Here is a 27,912-nt window from a genome sequence, read left to right on the forward strand (position 1 = left end):
TCAAATCTTCCTGCTACTTTACACCGAAGTGGAACCACAAACAATGGCAGCTAACAGAAATTATTTAGCTCAAAGTAGAAAATACATCCTGGGGCTAAAAGTACCTGTTACATTTGGTCAAAATTGGATTTCGGTCAGAATGTTGTACTCCCAAATGCTGGACAGTTAAAATATATTTTGTAGTTTAATAGATCACCCTGATTAGAAAATCTTTTTTTTTCAAAGTTTTCGCCACCATTTAATTCAGTTCCAGTTTACCCACACTGATTAATCTCCACCTAACTGCAGCCACCTCCACTGAATCTGGCTTTTATTAAAGCAAAAACAATGCCATTTTAAAAGGGTTTCCAATCATCCAAAATGCATGTAATGTTCTTCATTTCTCTTGCAGCCTATTTTGTAGATCTAGAGTTAAGAATGTTGTTAAAACCGGCTCAGTGACATCATTACTCGCTGTTGTATGTGATAATTCATCCTCCTCCTTCCATCATGGAAACAATAGTAAGAGTGTCTCTTGTTCTTAGAGCTCAGTGCTGCTCACCAGCTGTGGAACGATTACTGTCTGAACCAGGTCATGTTTTCCAGGTGGAAATATATATATATATATATATATATATATATATATATATATATATATAAATAAATATCTAGAATTATGGGGTTACCCTTTTTTGAGTGGGAACTAAATATCAATGAACCCAAAAGCGTGAAGTAATCACTGTGAGGTCAAAATGAATGCAGGAAAATCTACCACTCGTCTGTGTTTTCTCTTCCAGATAAACGTGCCGTCTGACAGATTATGTTCATCGTTGAGACTGATTTCATCTTATTTTGCTGTGTGACATTCATGCACTTTGTTTTGTTTTATTCATTCAGCTGGACGCTGTGCCTCTGGTCGTTGATGCTTTTGTCAAATTTGTGTCTGTACACTGGAACTTGGTGTTTATTTATACACACAAAGTTTGTGGGACATACATGCAGAAGCAGTTTACATGCTGTGATGAAACACATGTTTAAGCCTCTGATATGTAGCATCCGTCCCTTATTCAGGTAAAAGAATGAAGCGTTTCTTGGTGGCTGTTTTTAAAGGTGACACGTTTTCACATATAAATATGTTCACTTTAATCCCTCAAAAGGTGTTTTTTTAATGCTCAGACATCTTCTCAGTAAGAGTAATGTGTTGCATGTACAACCCAAATTAAAAAATGTTGGGAAAAAAGGTAACAAAAACTGAATGCAATGGTTTACAAATCTCAAAATACAATATTCAATTAATAATAAAAACATATCAAATGTCCAAAAGTGAGGCAATTTACTGTTTTGGGAAAAATATCAGCTCAAATCAATGATCTTGAAGCGTAACTCCAACGTCATCTCAAGTAAAGAATAGTTTAAAGCAGTTGAACTGTTTTAGATCTGATTTTCAGCAGCCTCCGTCACATCCCCCCACCTGGTTTGAGCTCAAACTCTTTAAGAGCCTGGGAGAAAAAAAAAGGAAAGAGTGCTCTATAATAGCTGTGGTTTCTTTAAATACCTTTTTGTTGGCTATACTCGATAGTTTCAAATGCAGTTGGAGTGCTGGAAAAATGTCCCGACCTCAGTATTTGGTAAATCCTGGGTTTGGCTTCAGGTGTTTGCACACCGATGCGCCTACACACAGGAATCAGGAATCAGAGGTGTTCTTGATCCTCCTCACAGCATCCATATCACATTCACGCATTTGCCCAGGTGTTTCAAGAGATTGCAGGGAATTCAAAATCTTCTTTTCTGGATGAGTCTTCTGCTCCGTCTGTGAGCACATAATATGCCGCCTGCTGGTGTGATCGACAGCTTTGGTTCAGATCCAATTAATTCCAAAACACGCTCTGAAACTTCTGAGGAACGGAGTTTCTGTCACACTGGTGATTTATATCACACTTTGGTTACTCCTCATGACACTTTCTACCCCTTTTGTGATGCTGAGGAAATCTGCAACACCTGCACTGCCTTCGCTCTGAGTCCAGCAGTATGTGATGACTGGGATTTAAAACCTGCCTTCATCGTAAAATTTCACTTTTCTGGAATGTGCACAGACCACCTGCACACCGACACATTGGAAACGTGCACACTCAATTCGACTGGTGATTGTGCAATGAGGCTGAGAGATCAGGCACCATCTTATACTGCGAACGGGGAGCCCAAAATATATCATAAGCCTGCTCCGGTAATAACCAGACTGCTGCCGTGATTTAACAAGCCACCATTTTCCTCATTTTGATTGCAGGGTGGGACATCTTAGGAGCGTCAGCTCCATCTGTGAGTGCCTCCTCTCTCAGATCAATGGTATAAAATGGTTATTAGGGTACCGGTGGTCCGTGTCTGATTGAAGCACATCAGTTCCTGTGCAGACTGTAGTTAAAAATAAGTCAAGCACTGAAACTTTGTTGGAGAATTCCTCTGTTAAGGTCACCATCTTAGTCCATTTCTCTCTGGACTTTCATACTTTTACTGTGCATTAGAGCTCCCCACTTGAACCTGAACTTGCTCACGAGTCCATTAGAAGAAAGCTGTTCCAGGCAGTGACTGGTGTCACCGGGTTCACTGAGGCAGGACGGTCAATATGTTTGTGATGCTCCATTTCTGACTCGTGCAGTCCTGAATGACCAGCTGGAAAGTGAACTCTGACTGTCTGCTCTCCACCATCTCCAGACAACGCTGAGACTCCATGTTCTGGATGGATCCACCCTGGAAAAAAAGGGCAACAAGGTGAGTAAAACATTCAGGGTACTCACTAAACCACCTTCCACTTTGAATGAAACCCTCCTGTCCTCTAATATGTGCAGAAGCTTCTAAATAGTCTCTATAAAAGGTTCAACTCGAGGTTACAGGAGCTTTCTCGTTTTGTTCGTAAAAGCACTTGAACTGTGTGTGTGGGAGGTTTTCATTATAGAAGGAACATTTTTATGTGTTTATTTCAATACTGTATTATGTGTTTTCAGGACAGGTTTTCAATTATGTAATTCCACTTTTAGATGTAATATACAACATGTTTTCACTTCAGACATATCTGTGAAAATGATGGAAAGAGTCATAGAGTCTGCCAAACTTTTGGCATTTTCATCAGGTTGGACATAAAAAGAGATATAACACCAGTCTCTCTAGAATACATATAGCCTGTAAAGGCCCTGTGGTTGTGCATAACATAACGGTGCCGGATGTGACCAACTGAAAAACAAAAAGAAAAAAACAGAAGGTCGGCAGTTTAATCCTCACTATGTCCGCGTGTCAAAGTGTATTTGGGCAAGACAACCATGCCCCGGTTTCCCCAATACGCTCATCGGTGTGTGACTGCAGAGAAAAAACACTGCATCACTGTATATATCACTTTATATATGTCCCATATGAATCGCTGGTAGCATTTACGTTCAGTTGAAATGGGATTTGGGCTTCAGGAGAGCACAATATGAAAGAATAAACCATTAGACCGGATGTTTGTGGTGTTAAGACGATGTTAGAACATTGTAAAGTGTTTCGGATTCCTTGATAAAAGACTTAAATCACAAAAAGTGTTTTTTTGGGGGGGATTTAACTACCCTTTCCCAGCTGAATTTATACTATAAACATGTTGTAGTGACATGTTGAGAATGAAATAATCTCATACTGAACCATAAGTTCTGTGTCGAATGATAATGATATTTGGGAAAGGACAGGCAGTTAAAAAAATGCTTAGCAGTTAACTGGATGAGGCATCTGTCTATCGAAGGTGAACTACATGCTACACATGGAACCACGAAGTGAGCAGCAGCTGTATAGGATGCTAACCGGGCCAAACTTTTGTGTTACAGCCGAAAAACGATAACTTGGAACCTGGTAAAAATGGATTCTAAGACAACACTTACTTTTACAAACCTACAACTAAAACAGTTGTGTAACCTAACAGCAACGACTCTTCTGCTAAGCTCAAGTGGCCGAACTTCTTGGTTTAGGATGTGGTCCGTGCTGCAACGGACCCCATAGGACAAAAAAATTCAACTCAAAGCTGAAAATCCAAGTCTGGGTACCACAAATAAGTGAATCCAATCAAAACACAAGTGGCTACAGAGCTCTAACGCAGACTGCAAACACCTGCTTGTATTAAAGGGATAGTTCGCCTCTTTTGTCATGAAGCTGTATGACATCCCATATTAGCAATATCATTTATGAACATTTTCTTACCCCCTGCTGTGTCCTGTGAGCCGAGTTCCAGCCTCGTTTTGGTGCTGATGAAGGTAGTCTTGCTAAATAAAGCGTTTTGTTTCTCAAAACAATATGCGTTCAAAAGAGTAATATATTCGCAACACAAAATTGTCCATCCAGAAAAAGTCAGACCTCACATCGCTTGGCGCTATTTTTGCCTCCCTTCATATCAATGCGTTCAGCCACCTGCCGATAGCCGCACCTGTTACGGTGTTTCCTGCTCGGAAACAGGGGACTGCTCGGTCTGCACTTCGGTCTGCACGGTCTACACAGCCCGTAGTGATACAGCAGGACTGCAGATGGAAATTAGCCTTGGAGCTAAATCTGGCATGTTTACATTTTATGTTTATTAATATGCAGAGTCCTGTCACAAATAAACAAACAAGAAAATGTTCATAAATGATATTGCTAATATGGGATGTCATACATCTTTATGTCAAAAGAGGCGAACTATCCCTTTAAGAGTAAATAAATCTGTTTAAATGTGAACACAATCGCACAGCAGCGCACCAAATTCAAAAGCAGATCTACAATTTTCAAAACACACCGGTCAGCGTTCTCCCGATTCTCTCCTCCATTAACACACAACAACCTTTTTAAGTTACAAGTTTAAAAGTTTGAGTTTCTGGATCTTTTCCAACACGCAGGCTACCAGCTGCAGGATATGTGCAGTAAAAAGATATGAGCCAGTTTACAGCGTAGCTTCGAGGCACAGCCAGAATATATTTGACCTTGTGTTTGGAATTTCACAGCCTGTGATCACAAATTAGATCCAGTTTAATACTGCGGACTGAGAGTCCAGTCTGCTGCAGCTCTCCTGGGTTGACTTGTGAGAAGTGGCTCACTCATCAACTGACCAATGAGAATATTCTGTGTGTGGAAAAGGTTTATTTAGGCCAGGAGTCAAAAAAGGGCTCATGGGCAGCAGCATGAAATGGAAACAGAGTTTTATCAAAAATAAGGTTTTTATTTGACTTAAAACCCATTGAAGGTAAAAACTGAGATAACACAATGCAGAAAATGAGGATGATGAGCTCATCTCTGAAAGATGACGAACAAGCATCCCTTTTATTCACATAATGACAACACGTGACGATATACTGTATATATACGATGATATGTGTATAATATTTCTGCAGTTTTATTGCATTCTGCCCAAGTAATTCCATCTAGCTTGCTTGATATCAGCACATGTTTGATGTTTGAAATACAATAAGCATTGAGCTATTCATTTCACTGGTGTTCAGGTGTGTTTAGCGACACTGCTGATGCAAAATCAGTGCCAATAAAGCTCAGTGAAGTAAAATGAATGGGGAGAGGCAGAGGAAGATGGTACAGGAGAGCAACATATATCAGCTACTTTAAGTTTGCACATGGTTTCAAACTATGCTACTTTAAATAAGAGGCTTTGTCATTACTTAATGTGAGCATTGTGTGTGTGTGTGTGTGTGTGTGTGTGTGTGTGTGTGTGTGTGTGATTGTGTTTACGCCCATCTCAGTAACTTGAACAACGGGCTGGCACCCAAAGTAGGTCCTTAGTTATGTGGCAAGAATGGTAATATGTTTTAATGAGCTTGAGTCCCATGAGAGAGGAGACTAAACTCATTTGTGTCAAACTTGCTGTGTGCTTTATAAAGGATGCTTTGCTTTAAAAGCAAAAAGCTCTACACTACACACACACACACACACACACACACACACACACACACACACACACACAGACACACATAAAGAGGAATGACTGTCAGCAGAGACCTGTGAAATCAGCGTAAATCAGCGTAAAACAGCGTTTCAGCTTTCCTAAACACGCTTAGTTTAGCCGCTAACCCTAAATTCTGCTCTCCAGGGGTCGACTTCACTGAAACAAAAAAAGCAGGCCTGTGTTTAACAGAAACACAATCCCGTTCTCCTTGAGGCTCTCAGCTCACTGAAAAGATATTGATCCTCTCGGTTTGTTGGTGTGCTCAGCTGTTTCTACGCAGAGCAGCTTGCCCACAAAGAGTCGAATGATATTTTGGAAAACTGGCGGTCCATAAGCGGGATAGTGTCCACACTTACATGTCCAGCACACACACAGCTGCACGTTATCTGTCATAAACATTCACCCTCACACAGAGAGGGAATCTACACACTGGACTTACAAAAATGACCTGTACTTACACCAGTCCCAGGCTAATCGCTGTTAAATTAGATTTCTTATCATGGATCAGATGAACCAGTTTAGAAAAGTTCAAGACTTTTTAAAGAACAGCTCTGCATCCAGCTGGCAGAAGCTTTAAAAGCTAGATAAAGGATGAAAGAACATCTGGACCTCTGGATGACATTTATAAAGGTCAATCGGTTGTGGATTTCAATTATGCCATCAACAGGTTCTGGAAAAGTAGAGCCGCTGTTCCTCCGCATCAAAAGGAGTCAGCTGAGGAAGTCCGGGCATCTGATTAGGCTGCCTTTTGGGTGCCTCCATGTCCAACTGGGAGGATGGCCCAGGGCAGAACCAAATCTCACTGGAGAGATTATATATCAAATCAAATTTATTTGTATAGCACATTTCATGTACGAAACAATTCAAAGTGCTTCACATAAAATGAAAGCATTGCAGCAGGGAGTGGAAGAAGCATTAAAAATACATAAAAGAATATAAAGAGAAACAAATAAAATAATTTAATTGAATATAAAAACAAGCAACAGTCCATATAAATTAAAAGATATCGTGCAGATTTCATGCATAGACGCATTAGAAAAGAAATTATTGCCTACTAATATATGCTTACTGTCTACTGACCTGCCACAGGATTCTCCAGGGGGAGCGAGAGAGTTTTACTGGGGAGATGGATGTTAGTGCTTCCCTCCTAAAACTGCTGTTGTTGTAACCTGACCTTGGATAAATGGAAATAAAATAGATGGATGGATGACGGATGAAGTCTGGGGAAAAAATATCTGTCTACACATGAGTTAATGGGGTTACTCATGCATACTTAGACGGTTTTACTGCTAAAGAGGGCAAACAAAGGATAGTTCGGCCTAAAGGGATGGAAGGACCAGAGATGCACCAATTAATATTTTCATGTAGACAATAGATCAAATAACTCTATGTAGTTTAAAACAAGTCACTTACAGTGATCCACCTAAACCAACTTATTTCTACTCTTTGGGGAATTTTAACTGCTTTTGAACAGTTGTGGAGCCCTCAATGAACCTAATCATTGGCCCTGAAAATGATATCAATATATATATATATATATATATATATATATATGTATATATATATAAATATATATATATATATATATATATATACATATATATATAAATATATATGTATCTATAAAAATATATTGATCAATAGGTAAATGAATGAAAAACTAGGAGTAACATATAGTAATAATAAAATGTAGAATTACTACTATTAATCAAAATGCAATCAAAACTTAATAGAATGCACACAGTCATGTAAAGGATGTACACAAATACATAAACTTCAAATCAAGCTTAAGCTTTCACCCTATTTTAACAACCTAATTATCTGCTTTCCTTTGACAGAAGAACAATGAAAAAGAGGGAAGTGAACACACAATACAACAGAGTAATTGAATAGCTTTGTTTGGATTTTACCTCCCTTCTCCCTCAGATGATCATTTTCGATATTAGGCGGCTAACAGCTTTTACCTCTCCATTTAGATGCTAATGAAGTCACCACTTCTGCATTAACACACCCCAAGATAAATGTGACTCGCTACCGCGTCGCACCACTCATTTCAAGGAAGCAATTTCAACCATAAAAGCTCTGATAAATCCACTGCTCTCTGCTGCTCTTTCTGTGCAGCATCAAGACAAAGTTTGCAGCTTAATGGAGCATTTAGAAGCTAAAGATACATTAGCTCAGTGTTTCTCAATTCTGGTCCTTGGGACCCACTTCCCTGCATGTTTACAATGTTTCCCTCCTCCAGAACACCTGACTTAGCAACCTGAGCAACACTGCATTACCTCAAGGGAAGGAAAATCTGCTGTTTTCTTTAAAAGCTGCATCACATGCATTTCTTCCTTTGTTGAGAGTGAGTACAAATGAGCGATTTACAATAATTTAGTAGTGTGAGTGTGTTTGATTCATCGTAGAATTTCATTGGACCACTGTGAACTATTCGTTCATTTAAATGTTACCGGGCAAAATGTTTTTGGCAGCATGAAAAAAAGAGAAAAAAAACACATATGAGCCGCACCGTATAATAAGCCGTGGTGCTCACAGCCTGGGAAAAAAGTAGCGGCTTATAGTCCGGAATTTACGGCATTTATACAGAACAGTTCTGTGATTCAAAGTGCTTTACATAGACCATAATGGTATTAAAACTAAATCCACAGTTATAAAAATTAAACAGGAGTTATTAATCAAAGACCTTCAGTTCAATTCTTCTTCTTTCAGTGAGTCAATGTTTTTTTTGATGCCCTTCCTGACACAACCCTCACCATTTATCCGGGCTTGGGGCCGGCACTAGAAACACACTGGCTCGTGCTCCCCAGTGGCTGGGAAAGACCTCCAATTCAATTAAATCAGTTAATCAAATACATTGGTAAACAGGGAAGTCTCCAAGTTTGATTTAAAAGAAGCAAGAGTTGAAGCAGACCTGCAGTTATGGTGCTTAAAAAACAGAGAGCAGCATCTCTGTGTTTGGTTTTTACTCTGGGGACAGAAACCAACTGCCTCAAAAGATCCCAACAGATTCAAGAGGACTGAAGAACATAATGACTATATATGGATGGACTTGCAATTTGGCTATCTTCCACGTCTCATGTGGCCATTAATTCTGTGTGAGGTTGCAGTCGTGAAGGTGGAAAAGCTGGAACGGCTGTTTGGCTCATACTTTAAGAAGTGGCTTCCTCCCAGGTCCCTCAGCAGCATCGGGATCTATGACAAGGGCATGCAAGAACGACCCATCTCCTGTCTCACAGAGGAGTACAAGTGTGCCAAGGTGAGGCTGGAGATGATGCTCACAGAGTCAGTTTATCTTGTTGTTGCTCAAGTTGCCCCAATCCTAATTACAGGGAGGAAATGGACACCATCAGAAACAACCAAGCTTGCAAAGGCAGCGCTCCACTCTAATTCCCCGCTGAGATTGCATCTACCAACCTCAGACCTGACCTTGAGCTCGGCGTCACTCCAGCTCGTCTACATCATCGAGAGGAGGAGGCCTACAAGTACAAAAAGGCTGTGGTACATTGAACTCACTGCTGATGAGGCAATAGCACGGCTGGAAACTGTTCCACCAAAGCGTTTGCCATCAGAAACCTTAGGAGCTCCACAGTACTGATTTAGACATTTTCTTCTTTAGCATTCTTTGTTTCAGTTGGTTGCTAATGGGTCATTAAAGCTGCAGGACACTATCACAGTGGTCTTCACTTAATGGCTTTTTGTGTATATGGTACAGTAGAGATAGACTTAAAATCCATTAAAGTAGCCACACTAATCTCTCTTGCCTTTTCTCCTGAAAACTAGTCCATTTGCTTTCTTAAAGTGTGTGACCTCCTGAGTGACTTCCAATAAAAAGTACTTAAAAGTCTGAACTCTACCTTCTGGGCCTCCCTCTAAAGGGCAGCTCAGACCGAGTGTGAACAGTCCGAGTTGATGAATAAACTGAAATAGACACATTCCCTCAAATTATCTTTCCACACTCGTATGCGTGCATACAGACAGGAAGACATTTGGCATTTATCCAGCACCTTGTCCTCCATTCTGCAGCGAGCTCGCCCGTCATTCCGCAGGCCGCAGAGTTAGGATCCACTATTGATTCCCTGCTATTAAGGTGGGAGCACTTGTTAATTAGTCGGTCAGATCGCCAGAAAGCCAGAAAGCCATTAGACAGCCAGTCAGGCAGTTGGGACGGCAAGCCAGGCAATCTGTCTGCCGGATGCTCAATCATCGAGTGATTCACCTCAGAGGATGTGGAGAGTGAGTGCAGCCCATAAAGAGAAAGAACACGGAATAGCAGAGAAACATGCTTTCAGGGTAAAATGAGTTTCAAGTTAAAATGCACCCAGTTTACACTGGAAAAAATCAAAGTCTTACCAAGTATATTTGTCTCATTTCTAGTCCAAATATCTCATTACACTTAATATCAGACACAACTGCCTAACAAGCACCATTTCAGCCAGATATAGGGACTTGTTTTAATACAATACATATCTAATATCTTGTTAAATGAAAAAGTCTTGAAAAACAAATTATTTTGAGTCATATCAAATTAAACAAGCTTTTTTTTACATTTGAAGAGGTTTTTAAGATAATTTCAAGATCACTTTTATCTTTAAAGTCCTAAACATCACATCTTATTTCAAGAAATCTTGACAAGTCGATTATCACTAGTTCCATTGGCAGATTTTTTTTTGCTTATTTCAAGCAAAAACGTCTTGTATTTGTTGTTTTGTTAATTATTTTTGGAGGGGCATTTTTTCCAGTGTAAATGAAGCCATTGCTCATGCCCTGCTGTCTGAATATGACCCAAAGAGAAGTTTCTCTTCTCTTTGGTCAGCTTTATGCCTAACACAAATAGCACGGTTGGATTCAGGAAAAGATGTTAGTTTAGATTAAATGATAGGACCCTCGTTGCCATGGCGACAATGACAAAATTGAATTTTTTTTTTTTTTTTTTTTTAACCCCTTGTCCTGTCCAGTATTATGGCAGCAGAATTGTAATCTGAATACCGTTTTACCAAATACGTTTGCTATGCCAAGGGAAGTTTTTCAGTTTGACACAGGTAAAGAGTCCAGTGTTTTAGCCACTCATCTACTTATTCCAGTCTCAGTAAGTCACATCGTTATCTGAATTGAGCTGTAAAAATATGTATGAAAAAGCATTTAATCAAGTTGCATAAATAGTTTAATCCCCCTTGTCTTTTGTAAACATTTTTGTGAGAACACACACAATTCTTCCCATAGAAGAGAACCGGCAACACTGAACAAATGTCAGGTTTATCATGCAGAGTGCAGCTAAAGATGTATTCATTTAAACCCATGTTTCCGTTTCCTTCCTAAAAACTCAACACAAATAGAAAGTCATACTTTTCAGTTTGAAAATAAATGAATAAAGCAGATTTAATAATGAACTCAGTCACAGATTTCCAATCACGATGTCGCTGACTTTTAAGCCACAGCGGTATTCACAGAGCAAAAAAAAACAAAGCATGAGCTGGTGTTTGCAGTGTTCACAACTGTCTGGGAGGACTTATAAATTCATGATTACAATGAATTGAACATGATCTTACATCTGTGAGGCTCTGCTGAGATCTTTTATAAATAGTGTGGATTAAATAGCATAAATTCTGCAACAGATATGTGAGATTATCCAAATCCTACATGCAGGGGAAGCTGTAAAATGTGGCAGTGGAGCAGCAGAGAAAGCAGGGCTGTGGCTAGATTTTTGGTGTTGCACTCACTTTTTAATTTGGATTTAAACGCTACATTGTGCTCAATAATAAGAGGTGCAGTTTTTCTCTTGATGTCTCAACTTTGACAGCATTTGGAAGTAAACAGTGTTCGCTCTCTGAGTGTGTCGGCATGGTGATACTCTGGCTTCGCTGCTTTATTGTGCAGTTAATCTAATGAACAGTGGAAATGTGCTCAGCAAAAATGAAAACTTTGTTTTTTGATTTAATTAAGTAAGCGGTTCCTATAAAAAGGCCCCCAAAAAAGCAAACCAACAAAACAAAATATATAAAAATTCAATCTTATCAGAAATACTATTTGCCACATAGAAGAAAATGCGACCTACTGCTGGTCAGATATTAAAAAATGTATGTTTCTGTATTCCCTTCTTCTCTGCTCTGTCTCTCTTCTGATGCCTGTTCCCTCAGGGACAAGCTTTGTTCAATAACTTAAAGATCTTCTCATCAATAATTCACAAATACAGACTGTACGCTTCACATGAAATGCTCCCTATTCCCTTGTTCACTTTACCGCTGCCCAGCACTGCCGAACACCTTTGTTTTTTGGTTTTATTCTCTAACTCTTGCTTTTGTTTTGCATCCGCGCCCTTTCTCCTTCCCTCCTCTTCTGCCTCCACACAATTCCTCTCGTATACTTCTTCTTTTTACTTTCCTCTGCTCCCTTTTTGTCTAAGCCTCATTTATTTCTAAGAAGGGAAGACTTCTCACTTTGAAATAAAAATCTGAGGGTTTATTTTTCTATTCAGCCTCCATGTTTTGCTTTTCAAGGCGCAACGTCGTTATTAACTTACTCCAAAGCTGTAAAAGCAAAAAAGCTCATTTTTTAAATGAAAATCAACACACATTACTTGGATGAATTAGCTTCATACAAGACAGAGCTGTCAATATGTAACACTCCGTTTCGATCAGTCTACTCAACAGCGTGGACTGATTCTAAAGAGTGGAACCAGGCAAGGTCAGAATCACATGGCAGAAGAAAATAAATAAAGATGCATTATATAGCAAGGAGATTGAACACTGGATACAGTGTGTACATAAAACTCAGAGACACTTTAGCCTTGAGCGTCCAAACAGTCGACAAATAGCTTTAAGCAGCTTTAATGAACACTTTTGCATCACTTCTGTAGCCTTTTTTTATGCGACATATCAGAAAAGTTTGGTCTAAAAGTGTCCATGAATGGCTATGAATTTGCTTGAGGCTGTTCTGAGCAGGAACCCAGTGACTGAATACCAATAATTACACACTTGAGCATCTGCAGCAATGGTATAACAGCTCTTATAACAGAGTTGTAGATTGGCCTTTGTCATGGCTACCGTGCCTCTTGTTCATGTTAATTCCGAAGTCATCAGTACTGACGTTGTTGAAGCATAATCATCTAATATTCTGTTCCAAGCTTTGTGACAATACCGTAACGCCATCCAAGCAGCTGTGTGCAACAGCAGCAACATCAAAAAGAAGCTGTAAAAATACCAACAGCTGAAGAGGAAGTTAAAAAGATGAGGGAACCAACTAATTATTCTTGATCCAAAAATGCATGAGATTGAGAGACTGGCAGACAACATTTCATGATGAAAAACATTTGTAAAATACATCATCTTCCCTCAGTGAGGTTTACACTGAGGTCGACATCAGAACTAATTGAGTGAATGAATCAGCCTTGCACAAGCTAACGCTACTTTTAACTGGAACTTTTGATTCTTTACCATGATGAATAAATAAGTCTGGCCTAAAAAATTTGATGAAATGGTGATTTAAACTATTTTCACTGCACTATTCTCCTTCCCTTTTGCATATTTTTATCCATCTAACATTTGATCTGCTCTTGTAGAAAGCTAGAAAAAGCTCAATCTCGGGGCCACAGTTGACTTCCTCAAACTTTTCATGAAGAAAATAGAACTCTTTTTTTCCCCCAAAGCCCCTCGGGAATGAGTCTAATTTGTTTCATCTCTTTGACTTGTGACACAAATTGGAAGTGAGATTTCTGAATGTGGCTGATGCTAATTAGAGGCCAATTCCCCTGCCAGTCTGCCCAGTAGCTACAGTTACTGTGGGATCTGGAGAGCTGAAGGACAGGGAGGCAGCATTGTTGTCTGAAGGACACCAGACGCTGAGTAAGGAAGGAGAGACACACGATGATAAAGTAAGCCTCTCATTCAGTCTGATCTCTGGCACAAAAACAGCATGCGGAGACACAGAGAAAAGCTTAAAAATGCACTCGCAAACTGGAGATGCCTAGAGCTTGAGTACAGTGGTGTCATCTTCTTTTTACTAATTATCCAGCTCCTTCTACTTATCTGTAATACTTTAAGACAACATTAAAAGCGTGACGAAATAAAAATAAGCGAGGGTTATTAAAAGTCAGAAACTGTGGATGTGTGAAAAGCTCATTATCCGACTCAAGCAGATTACTTTTAAAGTGCCTGTTCCAAGAAAACAGTAGATGAATGATATCTGCTGTGAAAAGAACAGCAGAAGTGTCTTAGGTCAGAAACCCATTAGAAAGGAAGAGGCCCGAATTCCCCACAGTACCTAAAAATAACACATTACAACCATGAGCTTTGGTCCAGCAGACAAACACAAGAAGTCGTAGCAACATCCAGAATACTAATAAGCAAACCAATTAAATCAAAGTCTGCAAACATCTGAACAAAGGACCTGGAATGAGCACCGGAAAGCTGTTTGCTGTGTATTTCTCATCCACATTTGGGTGAATGTGCTTCTCTGTGTGAGTGCGGTTGAGGCTCACCTGAGCGAACGTCCAGGTGAGCTTCATGTGCTTGGTAGCTGCGTAGCTGCACTCCAGCAGCCTGGGCCTGCTGTTCACGTCCACCAAACATTTGTTGTCGTCGTCATCGATCGTCGGACTCAGCACTCCCAGGTGAAGCTGCTGGGAGCTGGTGTAGTACACGTTCTGCTGGGAAACAGAGACTCGGGCTGAGGAGCAAGGACTTTCCAAACATGTTTAATGTTACCAATGGCATCCACATCTCATATCATAGAACAAGAAAGCAGTTTTCACACTGAGCTGGATGTCTTCACTGGTTTCACAGCCATTATGCAACCACAGAAGCTCACTTTTCACATGAACAAGGTTCAACTAATCCAGTATATCCTCCAGTTATCTGGCTTACGTAACCCTGACAGGGGAGATGTTGCTAAGCAGCACTATGATGACTGCTCATGTAATAAGAATTGTGCTGCCATCAGATGACCAATAACAATTGTAAATTGCTAGAAGGCCAAGAAACAAACAACACAGCTGCTGCAGTAAAAGCAGGATGGACAGCTGACGAATAAAAGAATGAATCCTTACTGCGTGAGGCTGGAAATGAATAAGCTGATCAAATCACTTCCGCATCATTAAAGCAGATCTGTTGATTTACAGTTGTGTATTTTATTAAACAAATGTGCTGCTGGTCTATTCTGTGAAGACAAAGTACAAACGAAGGACCATTCAAATCTGTCTGTGGGCTTATTGTAAATGTCTAATTTTCCAGGCTTTAAGATGATAAACAGAAAGGGTTTTATTTGTCCAGTGAAATCAGTTGGAGTCCAGACTAAACATGGAGAAGCAGCATTTAGCTGTTATGCTGCAAACAAGTGGAACAAACTGCCAGTGGAGATTAAACTTTCACCAAATGTAGACATTTTTCAATCCAGGTTAAAAACATTTCTTGTCTCATGTGTCTATGCATGAAATCTGCACGATATCTTTGAATTTATCTGAACTGTTGCTTGTTTTTAAATTCATTTAAATAGTTTCTCTTTATATTCTTTTATGTATTTTTAATGCTTCTTCCACTCCCTGCTGCAATGCTTTTATTTCATGTGAAGCACTTTGAATTGTTTTGTAAAAGAAATGTGCTATACAAATAAATTTGATTTGATTTGATTTGATGTGTCTCTCATGATGATGCTTCTCAGTTAATGTCAAACAGCGTAGTCACTCTTTGACTCCAGTCAGACATGAAGAGAGAAACTCTCACTGTCTCTGCTTTGAAGGTTTTTGTTTTCTAAGAGAATTCGTTAATAAGGAGGAATTTCTTTTACATATGTTGACCTTATCTTGAAACTAACCCGCCTTGAAGAAGGTTACATTTTAAGCATAAATCATCATGGCGATGCAGCCAGGTAAACCAGAAGCGAAAACTTGAACCTGAAGTTAAGCCACCAAACGTCCTTAATGGCTGAGAAGGTAAACAACTCAGAGGATAGTAGGGCACATCATGGTGACTCTGAAGCTGTGAACAGAGTTTCCCTTGGAGTGAAAGTGAGCGTCCATGCTTGTGTGTCTAATTTGTGATGGACTGACTACCTGTCCAGGGTGAACCCCGCCTCTCTCCCAATGATAGCTGGGATAGGCTCCAGCCCTGCGACTCTAAATTGGGTTAAGTGGGTATAGGAAACTGATGGATGACCTGGATGACTGAGTATCTATCCAGACAGTGCTTCAATGGTACAACAGTATAAGCACGACTATCAAATACCTCAAAACTCAGCTCACTTTATCTTATTTTCTATTTTGCAGAATGAAGTAATGCACACTTTTCTCATTTACCATCCATAATTTATGCCTGTATTATTAGGAAATAATAAGAGAAACTAATCCCAACTCAAAACTAATCAGGTAGCAAAATAAATGATGGGTTAAAAGGGATGAGAAGTTCTTTGTAATATGTAGGAGGGAAACCATCCATCCATCCATCCTTTTTCTTATACACGCTTAATCTGTTGGTTGGGTCGCGGGGGGGCTGGAGCCTATCCCAGCTGTCATTGGGCGAGAGGTAAGGTACACGCTGGACAGGTCGCCAGTTCACCACAGGGCCACACTGACTCCCAGGGACAATTTAGAGACACCAATTAACCTAACGTGCATGTTTTTGGACGGTGGGAAGCCGGAGAACCCTTAGAGAACCCACGCATACACGGGGAGGACATGCAAGCTCCACACAGAAAGGCCCCAGCCGGGGATCGAACCTGGAACCCTCTCGCTGTGGGAGGGAAACCAACCAAGACAATTAGTACACTGTGAAACCCAAAAAATGTAGTTTTGCTTTTTGATCTGTACAACAATACATATTTTCCAACATTTCTCTTTTTGTTTTGCAGGTAATGTTAAAACTTTACTGCAAGTATGTAAATTTAGCAGCTAGGACACACCCCTGTCAATTTCCAACAACTATAGTAGAGTCGTTATCAATTATAAAAGAAGTTTTCTGCTGAGTCTTACCCAAATATTCAGGGACACTGCTTAAGTGCTCCTTCAAAGTTCCTTGTTCTGCGACTCATTAAGCCTGCCTACACGCAGGGACTGTCATCAGCCGCTGCGTTTATGTCACAGCTTTGAAAATCTAACATGAAGGTGAATACAACGCAATGTGAGCAACTGAATACTAAACACAATGTAGCAGGATAGAACTTCTGACATTTGAGGTGACAGGAGTTAAAAATTCAGTAAGCTATGGTGACTTTAATGGAGGTCAGACATAGCGGTGAGGTAATGGAGTGAAAGTGTTCTTCTGAGAGATAGATGCAAAGAAACACGTTTCACAAATCCTTTGTGTTTGCAAAACAGCTGCTTATTGGAGCTCAGCCACCACAAGCACACTTACAGACATGTGGTGGATAGAAGGTGATATCTTCTTTGATTTAAATCTCAAAGTGCTTTGTTGTGCATAGATAATTCTCACGAGAACACTTGTGTAAACACTACTACCCATCAGTTATAATAAGTAATGATTAAATACTAATTACAGAGGAAAGAGTGTGTTTATTTGAAAAACTGTCAATCTATACTGGGCTTTGTCTGCATTTCTTACGCTGTAGCTGCAAATGTTGAAAAAGTTCAAATTTATCACTTTATTCTACATTTTGCTTTCTTTCATTACACCTAAACATCCAGTGTGCAACATTTAGCGGTAGAAATCCAAGTCAAGCTAATATTCCAATATTCACTCGGTTTTTATAAGTGTAAAATTGTGTGAAAATAAGAATAGTTTTCATTTAATTATACCATTTTTTTTCATTTTCTAAGACACCACTATTTGCCTTTTTCACCTCTTCACCGTGTGAGGGAACAAATAAAACATCAGCACTTTTGTGTCTTTGCATGTCAGTACATCTGACACAGTGAAAATATTGACATGGGGTGAATTTACCACCCTCCTAAATGCTTTTTCCATTCAAAGAATTTATTATCCTGCAATAAAAGAGGAGCGAGAGAAAGGATGCAAGGAAGCCTGTGTAGGAGTCATAGTGGCCCTGCCTGATTAGAAAAGAGCGTTAACATGTTTACAGTGATGGAAAATGGTTAATTCTGTGGGTGGTTCTGAGAAGCACTGGTGACACAGATGCATTTCTCTGTACAGCCTAGTCATTGACAACATAATCAATGGTAATCAGAAAAATTTCAAATATTTTGTTGAACCCATTTCCACTGTGAAGGAGTTTTTTTTCCAACACCAATCAGTATAAAGTTGTTCTGATGACTTTTGAAGGGTTCTTTTCTTCAAGGACTGCTACACACATCTCTGCCACATGAGAACTGTGTGAGATATTCTCCCCGAAAGCAGCCCTATTCAGGAAGTAGTGCTTTAAAGGAAACCCAGTACTATGTGGGTGCTGCTACACAGCTGGCTTTTTTCTCCCAGTGTCTTATTTCTGCTTTCATTTCATACCAAACCTTCACGCACTTTAAGGTGTGTTATTCTTTGTAAACACAACATTTAGACGTACCCATCGATACCTGGTTCGATAAAAGGTGAAGAGAAGCACAATGCGTGGGTCAAGCAGTCAGGAGAACGTGCAACAAGGGAGTGTCGCTCGTTTCACACTGTAAAGCAACTGAAACTTCCTCCTTATCACTGCTCCCCATACAGATGTGCAGAAGCTATTCAAATGACTAACCGTAAGTACTACTTTATCAATTCATCAGCAAATATATATAATTGCCAAAATCTTCTTGGGACTCGGTATTGCAGTGAACACATAGGCAACCATGGTTAGAGGGAATCTGTTCAGATCATACAAAAAACATTATGATGCTGAAAGTCCTGGGTAGTTTAGGTTCAGACAACTTTAACAAAAGACAGATGAGTGACAGGACAGGGGCACGTCAGGGGGCCAATCAGATTTCAGCTGGGGCCAATGCCCCTGTGGCCCCGCCCCTAGAACCGCCCCTGTTTCAGACAACTTTAACAAAAGACAGTTACACAGTCCATGTCGTCACAATCTCCTAAACTGTGGCCTTAAATGGTTGCACATGGTCAGAAACAACACTCAGGATGTGTTATTATCATCAAAACTGTGTCACACGGTGAGGTCAAGTTGGGATTTTGTCTTGTCTCCATGTCTTGTCATTTCCTGTTTTATTTTGAAGAGTAAGGCTGTGTTCGAAACCACATACTACATACTTGCAAACTGCATACTTCCATTCTGCATACTGCATACTCATCGATCAGACAGTATGCAGAGCGTTTACCCACAATGCATCTCGCTCCTGGCCAAGCCGAAATCAGCCGGCTTGAAGCTGATTTCTCTTAAGCTCTAAACTCTGTAAACTTTAGCAACATTTGAAACATTTTCAGGCGAGAAAGTAGTTGTTTAGATCCCCAACGTGTTGCAAATATGACAAAATACCGGCTATTTACAATTTTGTTCCGACAAATTCGGCGCTACTAAAGCTAGCCGTAGTGAGCAACGCACTTCCGGTTATTTTCACAAAATAAAATACCCGTTGCCTTTTATCATAGGGAAAGCCATTACCATACAATTGGTGCTTTTGTTTTGAAAACAGGAAGTGAACCTACACTTGTTGTAGCTAGCTTGAAACTGCCGTTTTGACAGGAAATGACGATCGGCGACGTCACGTTACGTTGCATCTTGGGTAGTTTGAGTATGAGTAGTAACCTCATGATGCATACCCAACATATCAGCAAATCTAGTATGCATCCGGGAACTTCTCGCTTACTAACTCAAAAAGTTAGTATGAGTAGTGGGAGTAGTAGGAGAAGTATGCAGTTTCGAACATAGCCCAACTCTCCTCTTGTTTCAGGTCACTTGCCCTGCCTCATGTCACCCGTTGGAGTGTCTTCCCTGATTCCTGATTGTGTCCACCTGTTTCCCATTTGCCCTCATGTGTCTTATAGTCTGCATCTCCCTTTGTCTTTGTCTGTCGTTCACCCAAGCCTGCCACAGTCATAGTAATCCTTGCCTTGTTTGTTCGACTACTAAGCCACAATTTTTTGCCTCCTTGCGAGGGATTTTTTTTGTTTGTAAATTACATAAACTAGTCTCATAGCCATTTTTGATAGCCTCCTTTAGGAATGATTTTTTGTTATAGTAAACGTTTCAAAGATTTTATAGAGCCTCCGGTTTTTAGGAGTGCATTTAGTTGTTTTGTTTCTAGTACAAAGTTGATTTTCCTCCTTAGGGAATGATTTTTGGTTTCATAGTTAATTGCCCTCCTCTTTTTTCCTCTTTCATTAAGTTTTATAGAACGTATAGAATAACATTTTCATAGCTTTTCATTTTATTTTATCACGTCGTATTGGAGGTTGGATATATATAAATGAAATCTGCCTAATTGGATACTCTGCATCTGAGTTCTCTTTCAAGTCCAGGCCTGACAAGCAAGTTGGTAAGAACTGTGCTAGAAAACTTTACCTGCACAATCACCATCAGCATGGACTGCTGGCTGAAAGCAGGTTGAGTCCACAGGCTTAATTACACCAATTCCTGAGCCTACCATCGTCTCAGTGTATACCGAGCACAGCATCTTAAGAACAAGAAGTATATTATAGAGGAGATACTCTTCTTTTTCACAACAGTGAAACTTTGCAGTAACCTATATTCACACGGAGGGTTTCCATCATGAGCAATTAGCCACATGGGGTACCAAAAGTAGGCTAATTCTTTAATGCAAATCATGTTTTTTTTCCTACCTTACCTGCAAAATTTAGTACGTCTCTAAAGAATATTTTCCCTTTTAATGTTGTGAGAAATAAGCAGGACACCTGTAACTGATCCAATTAAGACAAAAACAGAAGGAGATCAAAAAGGAGGAGGTAACAAGCAGTGGCAAGAGATGAAGGAGCGAGAAGAGAGGTCACGAGAAAAAGTAGATCCTGGCTAAATATCGGCTTAGGAAACTTTACATACCTGGAAGAAGATGGGCGTAAGGAGATGGTAATGAATGCAAGTGTTGGCCCACTTTTGAAGGCCTGAGAGGCAAATCAAAAACACAATTTTAAGTGGCTTAAAAAATCAAATCACAAAGTGAGACGTGTATCTTCACTGAGTCCGGAAAAAGGAAAAAGATGACACGTAGGAATACGAACAACCTGACATGAGCAAAGCAAAGGAGGAGGATCAAGGCTGATATGCAATCCAAACAAGCTGAAAAAGTAAAAATCAAAGTGCAGTGGAAGAGCAAGTACAGAAGTGACACTGATCCGCACAAAGAGAACCACTGGTTAAGTGCTCTGACGCGGGAGTGTGTGCAAGCTCCGAGGAGATAATTGGTGAGAATGATGACCATCTTACAGGAACAGGACATTTCTAGATAACAGCCATTATCAGACTGTGAAACAGCCACAGAGCCCTTCAGCTGCAATTTAAAAGTCCAGCACAGACAACAGTATGTGAATGTGTATAGTTGTGTGAGTATGTGTGGAGGCCTGTGAGAGAGGATTTGTTTCTTGAGCACGCATGTGTGTGCATTTCTGCTGATACGAGTGATTACACATGCATCTGTCTACAGATTGATGCTCAGCTTCTATCAGACGGCTTAATGCTAGCTCCTCTCCTGTCACGGTGATATAAAGCTGCTAATAGAAAGATTAGCACAGTGCTGTGTTTGACGGATCTCCTCACAGATGCAGAGGAGGGCAGAGCAAAGCCTGAAAGCTGCAGGTGGATTTCTAGTATCTGAAGTCGAAATTTCAACAGAAGTCATTTCAGTCAGGGCAATGTCTTTGTGTGGTCATGACGAAATTACAGTTTGTTGATGTAATGCGTCCTTGCAGTTCCAGCTAAGATGCAATGAACATACTAGAAAGCTGTACATTAGAAGACCAAGCATACATTGTATTTAGTGGTATTTTTACAGAAGATCATTCAAATTCAAATTCAAATTCAAAATTACTTTATTTATCCCAGAGGGAAATTAAATGTTGATGTAACTCAATTAAATCAAGGAGTTGTAGCAGTCACAGTGCCGTGTGGATTAAGAGTTTTTCAAACTTTGACAAAACCAACATTCCTGTGGGGGATGTTTACGTATGTGGATATAAACCAGATCTTCATTTTCTTTCCACAAAGGAAAAAGAGACAGAAACTGCCTAATTTACGTTCACTTCCTGCCCTCTTAAAAGCATTTGGGGAGTCGAACTCGCAACAGACGCTTGCCATAAAAATTAGGATAGACTCTAACGAACAAAGAACTCACTCTTGGAAAAGTGGGACACTTACTATCTTATCTAGACCATAACTCGAAAGTTGACACTTTAACACCCCTTTTCACCAGCAAACCGACCAGATGGCTACATACAAACTGAGAAGACTCACTTTTAGTCGAATCTTAAAACTATATTAAATGTGTTTGATAACCGTGTACAATTTCTTTCAGGTTTCCAGCTTGATCACAAGACGCATATAGAGACAATTTGTACGATTCTGGCTTAAATATTGACAAAGAAACAAACTTGGTGGAAAATGCCCAACCTGCCTGATGGAACCACATTGCCCCCTAGTGGTCTGCAGTGTTGATTAGTTGAACATTTAAATCCCAGAGGACTCAGTAAAATGGACAATGTATATGCAACAATTTAACTTTTAACGATGTCCCTTCGGTATCTATTTGGTATTTGTTTAATTTCCCCATTGTTAACACAGAAATTAGCATTGTGTAGTTCACTATTCATATGTCACGATTTCATAGATATTCATCTGAATTTTGAAAGTCATAATTGTCTTTATCATGTGTGTTATTTTGATGTCTTTATATTACAAGTCTATGTTATATCTTTAATCTGCAAATCTTAACAAGATGTGGTGTTTTCAGAATCACTGAGACAAATGTTCTATGAGATGGGAGTAATGGAGAAATAAGAGTTTTCTTTGTCTAAATCCAGAAATCCCCATATAGCACAGATCACCTTACACAGACATGCACACAGTTCAAGCATGTCATTGGCTGAAAAAGTAGTGTAAGCCCCGCCTCCGAGTGTCAAAACCCGGAACCCGCGGAAAACACGCTCTCTCTAGTGCTCTCTCTAGTTCTCTCGTTTTGCTGGCTCGCTTCAGGCGTCTGCTCTCTTGCTTCTTGCCTCTTGTTCCAGAAGGGTTCCAACCCAGAGTTTCAGAAGGAGATTTGAGCAGAGAACAGCTGCTCAGAGACTTTTAGAGATGGTTTAAGCAGAAGAGAAGAGCTCGCCGGAGTTTGGGAGTTTTCCCATAATCTCAGGAGAGAGCGGAAGGACGTGTGGATAACGATGCAGCGGACGACCGGAGGAGACCCTCCAGAACCCAGTGAGACCCCGGAGACGAGAAAGAAAGACCCGAACAAAGAAACAGATTGAAATACTCTGAAGATGCACGTTTTACGTGTTTTTGTTCGTCCCTCGCCATCCACGTCCTTCTACGTCGCACGTCCTAACCTCCGCTGTTTCACGCCATCATCACCTTTTCCTACCAAGAAGCCAACTCCAAGCAACCTTTTATTAATCTTCTGTGAACTTAAGTTCACTTCATCAGAGAAGCAACGGACCCACTGACACTAAGAAGATTCGACCATCTAACCCCAGTCCTCGGCACCATCGTTTCGGTTTCCCGGTGAAAGAAGCAACTGAGAAGTCCGCTAAAGTCAGCCACCACAGCCAGGAAGGCCCAGAGAGCGGAAGAGAAATCCCCTCGGACCCGCGTGGCCGCTACCATGGTCCGAACCGACTGAACAGAACTTCAGCACAGTAAGACCGACCCGTTTTCACCTTAAAGTGGGTTTGATGGATGTCTCGAGGCTTTCACAGAATGATACATTAATCCAAAATGTCAGTATTTAGATTCAAATAGTCAGCCAACCCAAACTATTTGAATAAATCCAGTAACTCTCCATTCCCATATTTTATTTTCCATTCACTAAGTGTTTTATATAATCACCCATATTCCATGCATCTCCTGTTTGTTTAAAGGTTCATGTCTAAGATCATATCATTGTAATAAACAGCTCATATATCTATATATATGTTATAATCACAGATTGTGTCGTATGCTTTCTTTACGTAATGTCTGTCCAACCAAACGAGAACTTCACGAAAGTAGCGAGATATGAGACTGATTATTAATGAAAGATTAATTTAACATACCAGGATCGTAAGATTTCGAACAGTTTTCCTACCTGACTGTGACTTAAATTAAGTCAAAACCTAGGTAGGTGGTGCCCTGAATTCGAGGTAAGGTTTATTTGAGACTGTAAGAACATCTCATAAATCCTTATATTTAATAGGTATATAAATACCCGGTAACGCTACAGAGTTATTATAGATGCTGATGGCTGTGGGCAGGAAAGATTTCCTGTAACGGTCCGTTTTGCATCCAAACTGAAGAAGCCTTTGACTGAAGAGACTCTGTTTTCCGATAACAGTCTCATGGAGAGGATGTTCAGGGTTGTCCATAATTCTCTTGATTTGATGCAAAATCCTTCTTTGCATTATTGTCTCCAGAGGTTCCACAGTCGTCCCCAGAACAGAACCAGCCTTCCTTCTCAGGTTGTTGAGTCTTTTTAGGTCCCTGGTTCTGATGCTGCTGCCCCAACAGATGACGCAAGAGGAAATGGGGCTGTTGGCAGTAGAAGAAACAATGCGATATTTTCCTAACCAAAATAAATGAGTTAATAGCCGCATTCAGACAGAGCAGTTTCTAAGAACGCAGTTTCTAAGAACGCAGTTGTTCTAAGAACGCAGTTGTTCTAAGAACGCAGTTTCTAAGAACGCAGTTGTTCTAAGAACGCAGTTGTTCTAAGAACGCAGCTGTTCTTAGAACGCAGCTGTTCTAAGAACGCAGCTGTTCTAAGAACGCAGCTGTTCTAAGAACGCAGCTGTTCTAAGAACGCAGTTTCTAAGAACGCAGTTGTTCTAAGAACGCAGCTGTTCTAAGAACGCAGTTGTTTTAAGAACGCAGCTGTTCTAAGAACGCAGATTCTAAGAACGCAGCTGTTCTAAGAACGCAGCTGTTCTAAGAACGCAGTTTCTAAGAACGCAGCTGTTCTAAGAACGCAGTTTCTAAGAACGTAGCTGTTCTAAGAACGCAGCTGTTCTAAGAACGCAGTTTCTAAGAACGTAGCTGTTCTAAGAACGCAGCTGGTCTAAGAACGCAGTTTCTAAGAACGCAGCTGTTCTAAGAACGCAGTTGTTCTAAGAACGCAGCTGTTCTAAGAACGCAGTTTCTAAGAACGCAGGTGTTCTAAGAACGCAGCTGTTCTAAGAAAGCAGTTGTTCTAAGAACGCAGTTGTTCTAAGAACACAGCTGTTCTAAGAACGCAGTTGTTCTAAGAATGCAGCTGTTCTAAGAACGCAGTTGTTCTAAGAACGCAGTTTCTAAGAACGCAGCTGTTCTAAGAACGCAGTTTCTAAGAACGCAGTTTCTAAGAACGCAGTTTCTAAGAACGCAGCTGTTCTAAGAACGCAGTTGTTCTAAGAACGCAGCTGTTCTAAGAACGTAGTTTCTAAGAACGCAGCTGTTCTAAGAACGCAGCTGTTCTAAGAATGCAGTTTCTAAGAACGCAGTTTCTAAGAACGCAGCTGTTCTAAGAACGCAGCTGTTCTAAGAACGCAGCTGTTCTAAGAACGCAGTTGTTCTAAGAACGCAGCTGTTCTAAGAACGCAGTTTCTAAGAACGCAGGTGTTCTAAGAACGCAGCTGTTCTAAGAAAGCAGTTGTTCTAAGAACGCAGTTATTCTAAGAACGCAGCTGTTCTAAGAACGCAGTTGTTCTAAGAATGCAGCTGTTCTAAGAACGCAGCTGTTCTAAGAACGCAGTTGTTCTAAGAATGCAGTTTTTAAGAACGCAGCTGTTCTAAGAACGCAGTTTCTAAGAACGCAGTTTCTAAGAACGCAGCTGTTCTAAGAACGCAGTTGTTCTAAGAACGCAGCTGTTCTAAGAACGTAGTTTCTAAGAACGCAGCTGTTCTAAGAACGCAGTTTCTAAGAACGCAGCTGTTCTAAGAAAGCAGTTGTTCTAAGAACGCAGTTGTTCTAAGAACGCAGCTGTTCTAAGAACGCAGTTGTTCTAAGAATGCAGCTGTTCTAAGAACGCAGCTGTTCTAAGAACGTAGTCGTTCTAAGAACACAGTTTCTAAGAACGCAGCTGTTCTAAGAACGCAGTTGTTCTAAGAACGCAGCTGTTCTAAGAACGCAGTTGTTCTAAGAACGCAGCTGTTCTAAGAACGCAGCTGTTCTAAGAACGCAGCTGTTCTAAGAACGCAGTTTCTAAGAACGCAGCTGTTCTAAGAACGCAGCTGTTCTAAGAACGCAGTTTCTAAGAATGCAGCTGTTCTAAGAACGCAGCTGTTCTAAGAACGCAGTTGTTCTAAGAACGCAGCTGTTCTAAGAACGCAGTTGTTCTAAGAACGCAGTTTCTAAGAACGCAGCTGTTCTAAGAACGCAGTTTCTAAGAATGCAGCTGTTCTAAGAATGCAGCTGTTCTAAGAATGCAGCTGTTCTAAGAACGCAGCTGTTCTAAGAACGCAGCTGTTTTAAGAACGTTGTTCTAAGACTGCAGTTTCTAAGAACGCAGCTGTTCTAAGAACGCAGCTGTTCTAAGAACACAGTTTCTAAGAACGCAGTTTCTAAGAACGCAGTTTCTAAGAATGCAGCTGTTCTAAGAACACAGCTGTTCTAAGAACGCAGTTGTTCTAAGAACGCAGCTGTTCTAAGAACGCAGTTGTTCTAAGAACGCAGTTTCTAAGAACACAGCTGTTCTAAGAATGCAGCTGTTCTAAGAACGCAGTTTCTAAGAATGCAGCTGTTCTAAGAATGCAGCTGTTCTAAGAACGCAGTTGTTCTAAGAACGCAGCTGTTCTAAGAACGCAGCTGTTCTAAGAACGCAGTTGTTTTAAGAACGCAGCTGTTCTAAGAACGCAGTTTCTAAGAACGCAGCTGTGCTAAGAACGCAGCTGTTCTAAGAACGCAGTTGTTCTAAGAACGTAGCTGTTCTAAGAACGCAGCTGTTCTAAGAACGCAGTTTCTAAGAACGTAGCTGTTCTACGAACGCAGCTGTTCTAAGAACGCAGTTTCTAAGAACGTAGCTGTTCTAAGAACGCAGCTGTTCTAAGAACGCAGTTTCTAAGAACGCAGCTGTTCTAAGAACGCAGTTGTTCTAAGAACGCAGCTGTTCTAAGAACGCAGTTTCTAAGAACGCAGGTGTTCTAAGAACGCAGCTGTTCTAAGAAAGCAGTTGTTCTAAGAACGCAGTTGTTCTAAGAACGCAGCTGTTCTAAGAACGCAGTTGTTCTAAGAATGCAGCTGTTCTAAGAACGCAGTTGTTCTAAGAACGCAGTTTCTAAGAACGCAGCTGTTCTAAGAACGCAGTTTCTAAGAACGCAGTTTCTAAGAACGCAGCTGTTCTAAGAACGCAGTTGTTCTAAGAACGCAGCTGTTCTAAGAACGTAGTTTCTAAGAACGCAGCTGTTCTAAGAACGCAGTTTCTAAGAACGCAGTTTCTAAGAACGCAGCTGTTCTAAGAACGCAGCTGTTCTAAGAACGCAGTTGTTCTAAGAACGCAGCTGTTCTAAGAACGCAGTTTCTAAGAACGCAGGTGTTCTAAGAACGCAGCTGTTCTAAGAAAGCAGTTGTTCTAAGAACGCAGTTATTCTAAGAACGCAGCTGTTCTAAGAACGCAGTTGTTCTAAGAATGCAGCTGTTCTAAGAATGCAGCTGTTCTAAGAACACAGTTGTTCTAAGAACGCAGTTTCTAAGAACGCAGCTGTTCTAAGAACGCAGTTTCTAAGAACGCAGTTTCTAAGAATGCAGCTGTTCTAAGAACGCAGTTGTTCTAAGAACGCAGCTGTTCTAAGAACGTAGTTTCTAAGAACGCAGCTGTTCTAAGAACGCAGTTTCTAAGAACGCAGCTGTTCTAAGAAAGCAGTTGTTCTAAGAACACAGTTGTTCTAAGAACGCAGCTGTTCTAAGAACGCAGTTGTTCTAAGAATGCAGCTGTTCTAAGAACGCAGCTGTTCTAAGAACGTAGTCGTTCTAAGAACGCAGCTGT

At 40.4% G+C, this 27,912-nt stretch overlaps 1 protein-coding gene across 2 annotated transcripts in view; it reads right to left on the reverse strand.

Moving 5' to 3' along the window:
- Window positions 1-205: 205 nt before the first annotated feature.
- The window catches only part of LOC142384410 (polypeptide N-acetylgalactosaminyltransferase 18-like), a 158,573-nt gene continuing 130,866 nt past the window's right edge, over window positions 206-27,912 (reverse strand). Inside the window, exons 10-11 of one of the 2 annotated variants that reach the window (XM_075470639.1) lie at window positions 14,397-14,561; window positions 206-2,724 (exon numbers count right to left, since the gene is read on the reverse strand). In XM_075470639.1, the coding sequence (XP_075326754.1) occupies window positions 2,578-2,724; window positions 14,397-14,561 (312 nt within the window). In that variant the 3' untranslated portion in view covers window positions 206-2,577. Of the gene's footprint in view, window positions 2,725-14,396; window positions 14,565-27,912 lie in introns of both variants that reach the window. The other variant, XM_075470638.1, reaches the window with a different exon arrangement.

This window comes from Odontesthes bonariensis, chromosome 7 (assembly GCF_027942865.1).
Source record: "Odontesthes bonariensis isolate fOdoBon6 chromosome 7, fOdoBon6.hap1, whole genome shotgun sequence".
In the NCBI taxonomy this organism is placed as follows: Eukaryota; Metazoa; Chordata; class Actinopteri; order Atheriniformes; family Atherinopsidae; genus Odontesthes; species Odontesthes bonariensis.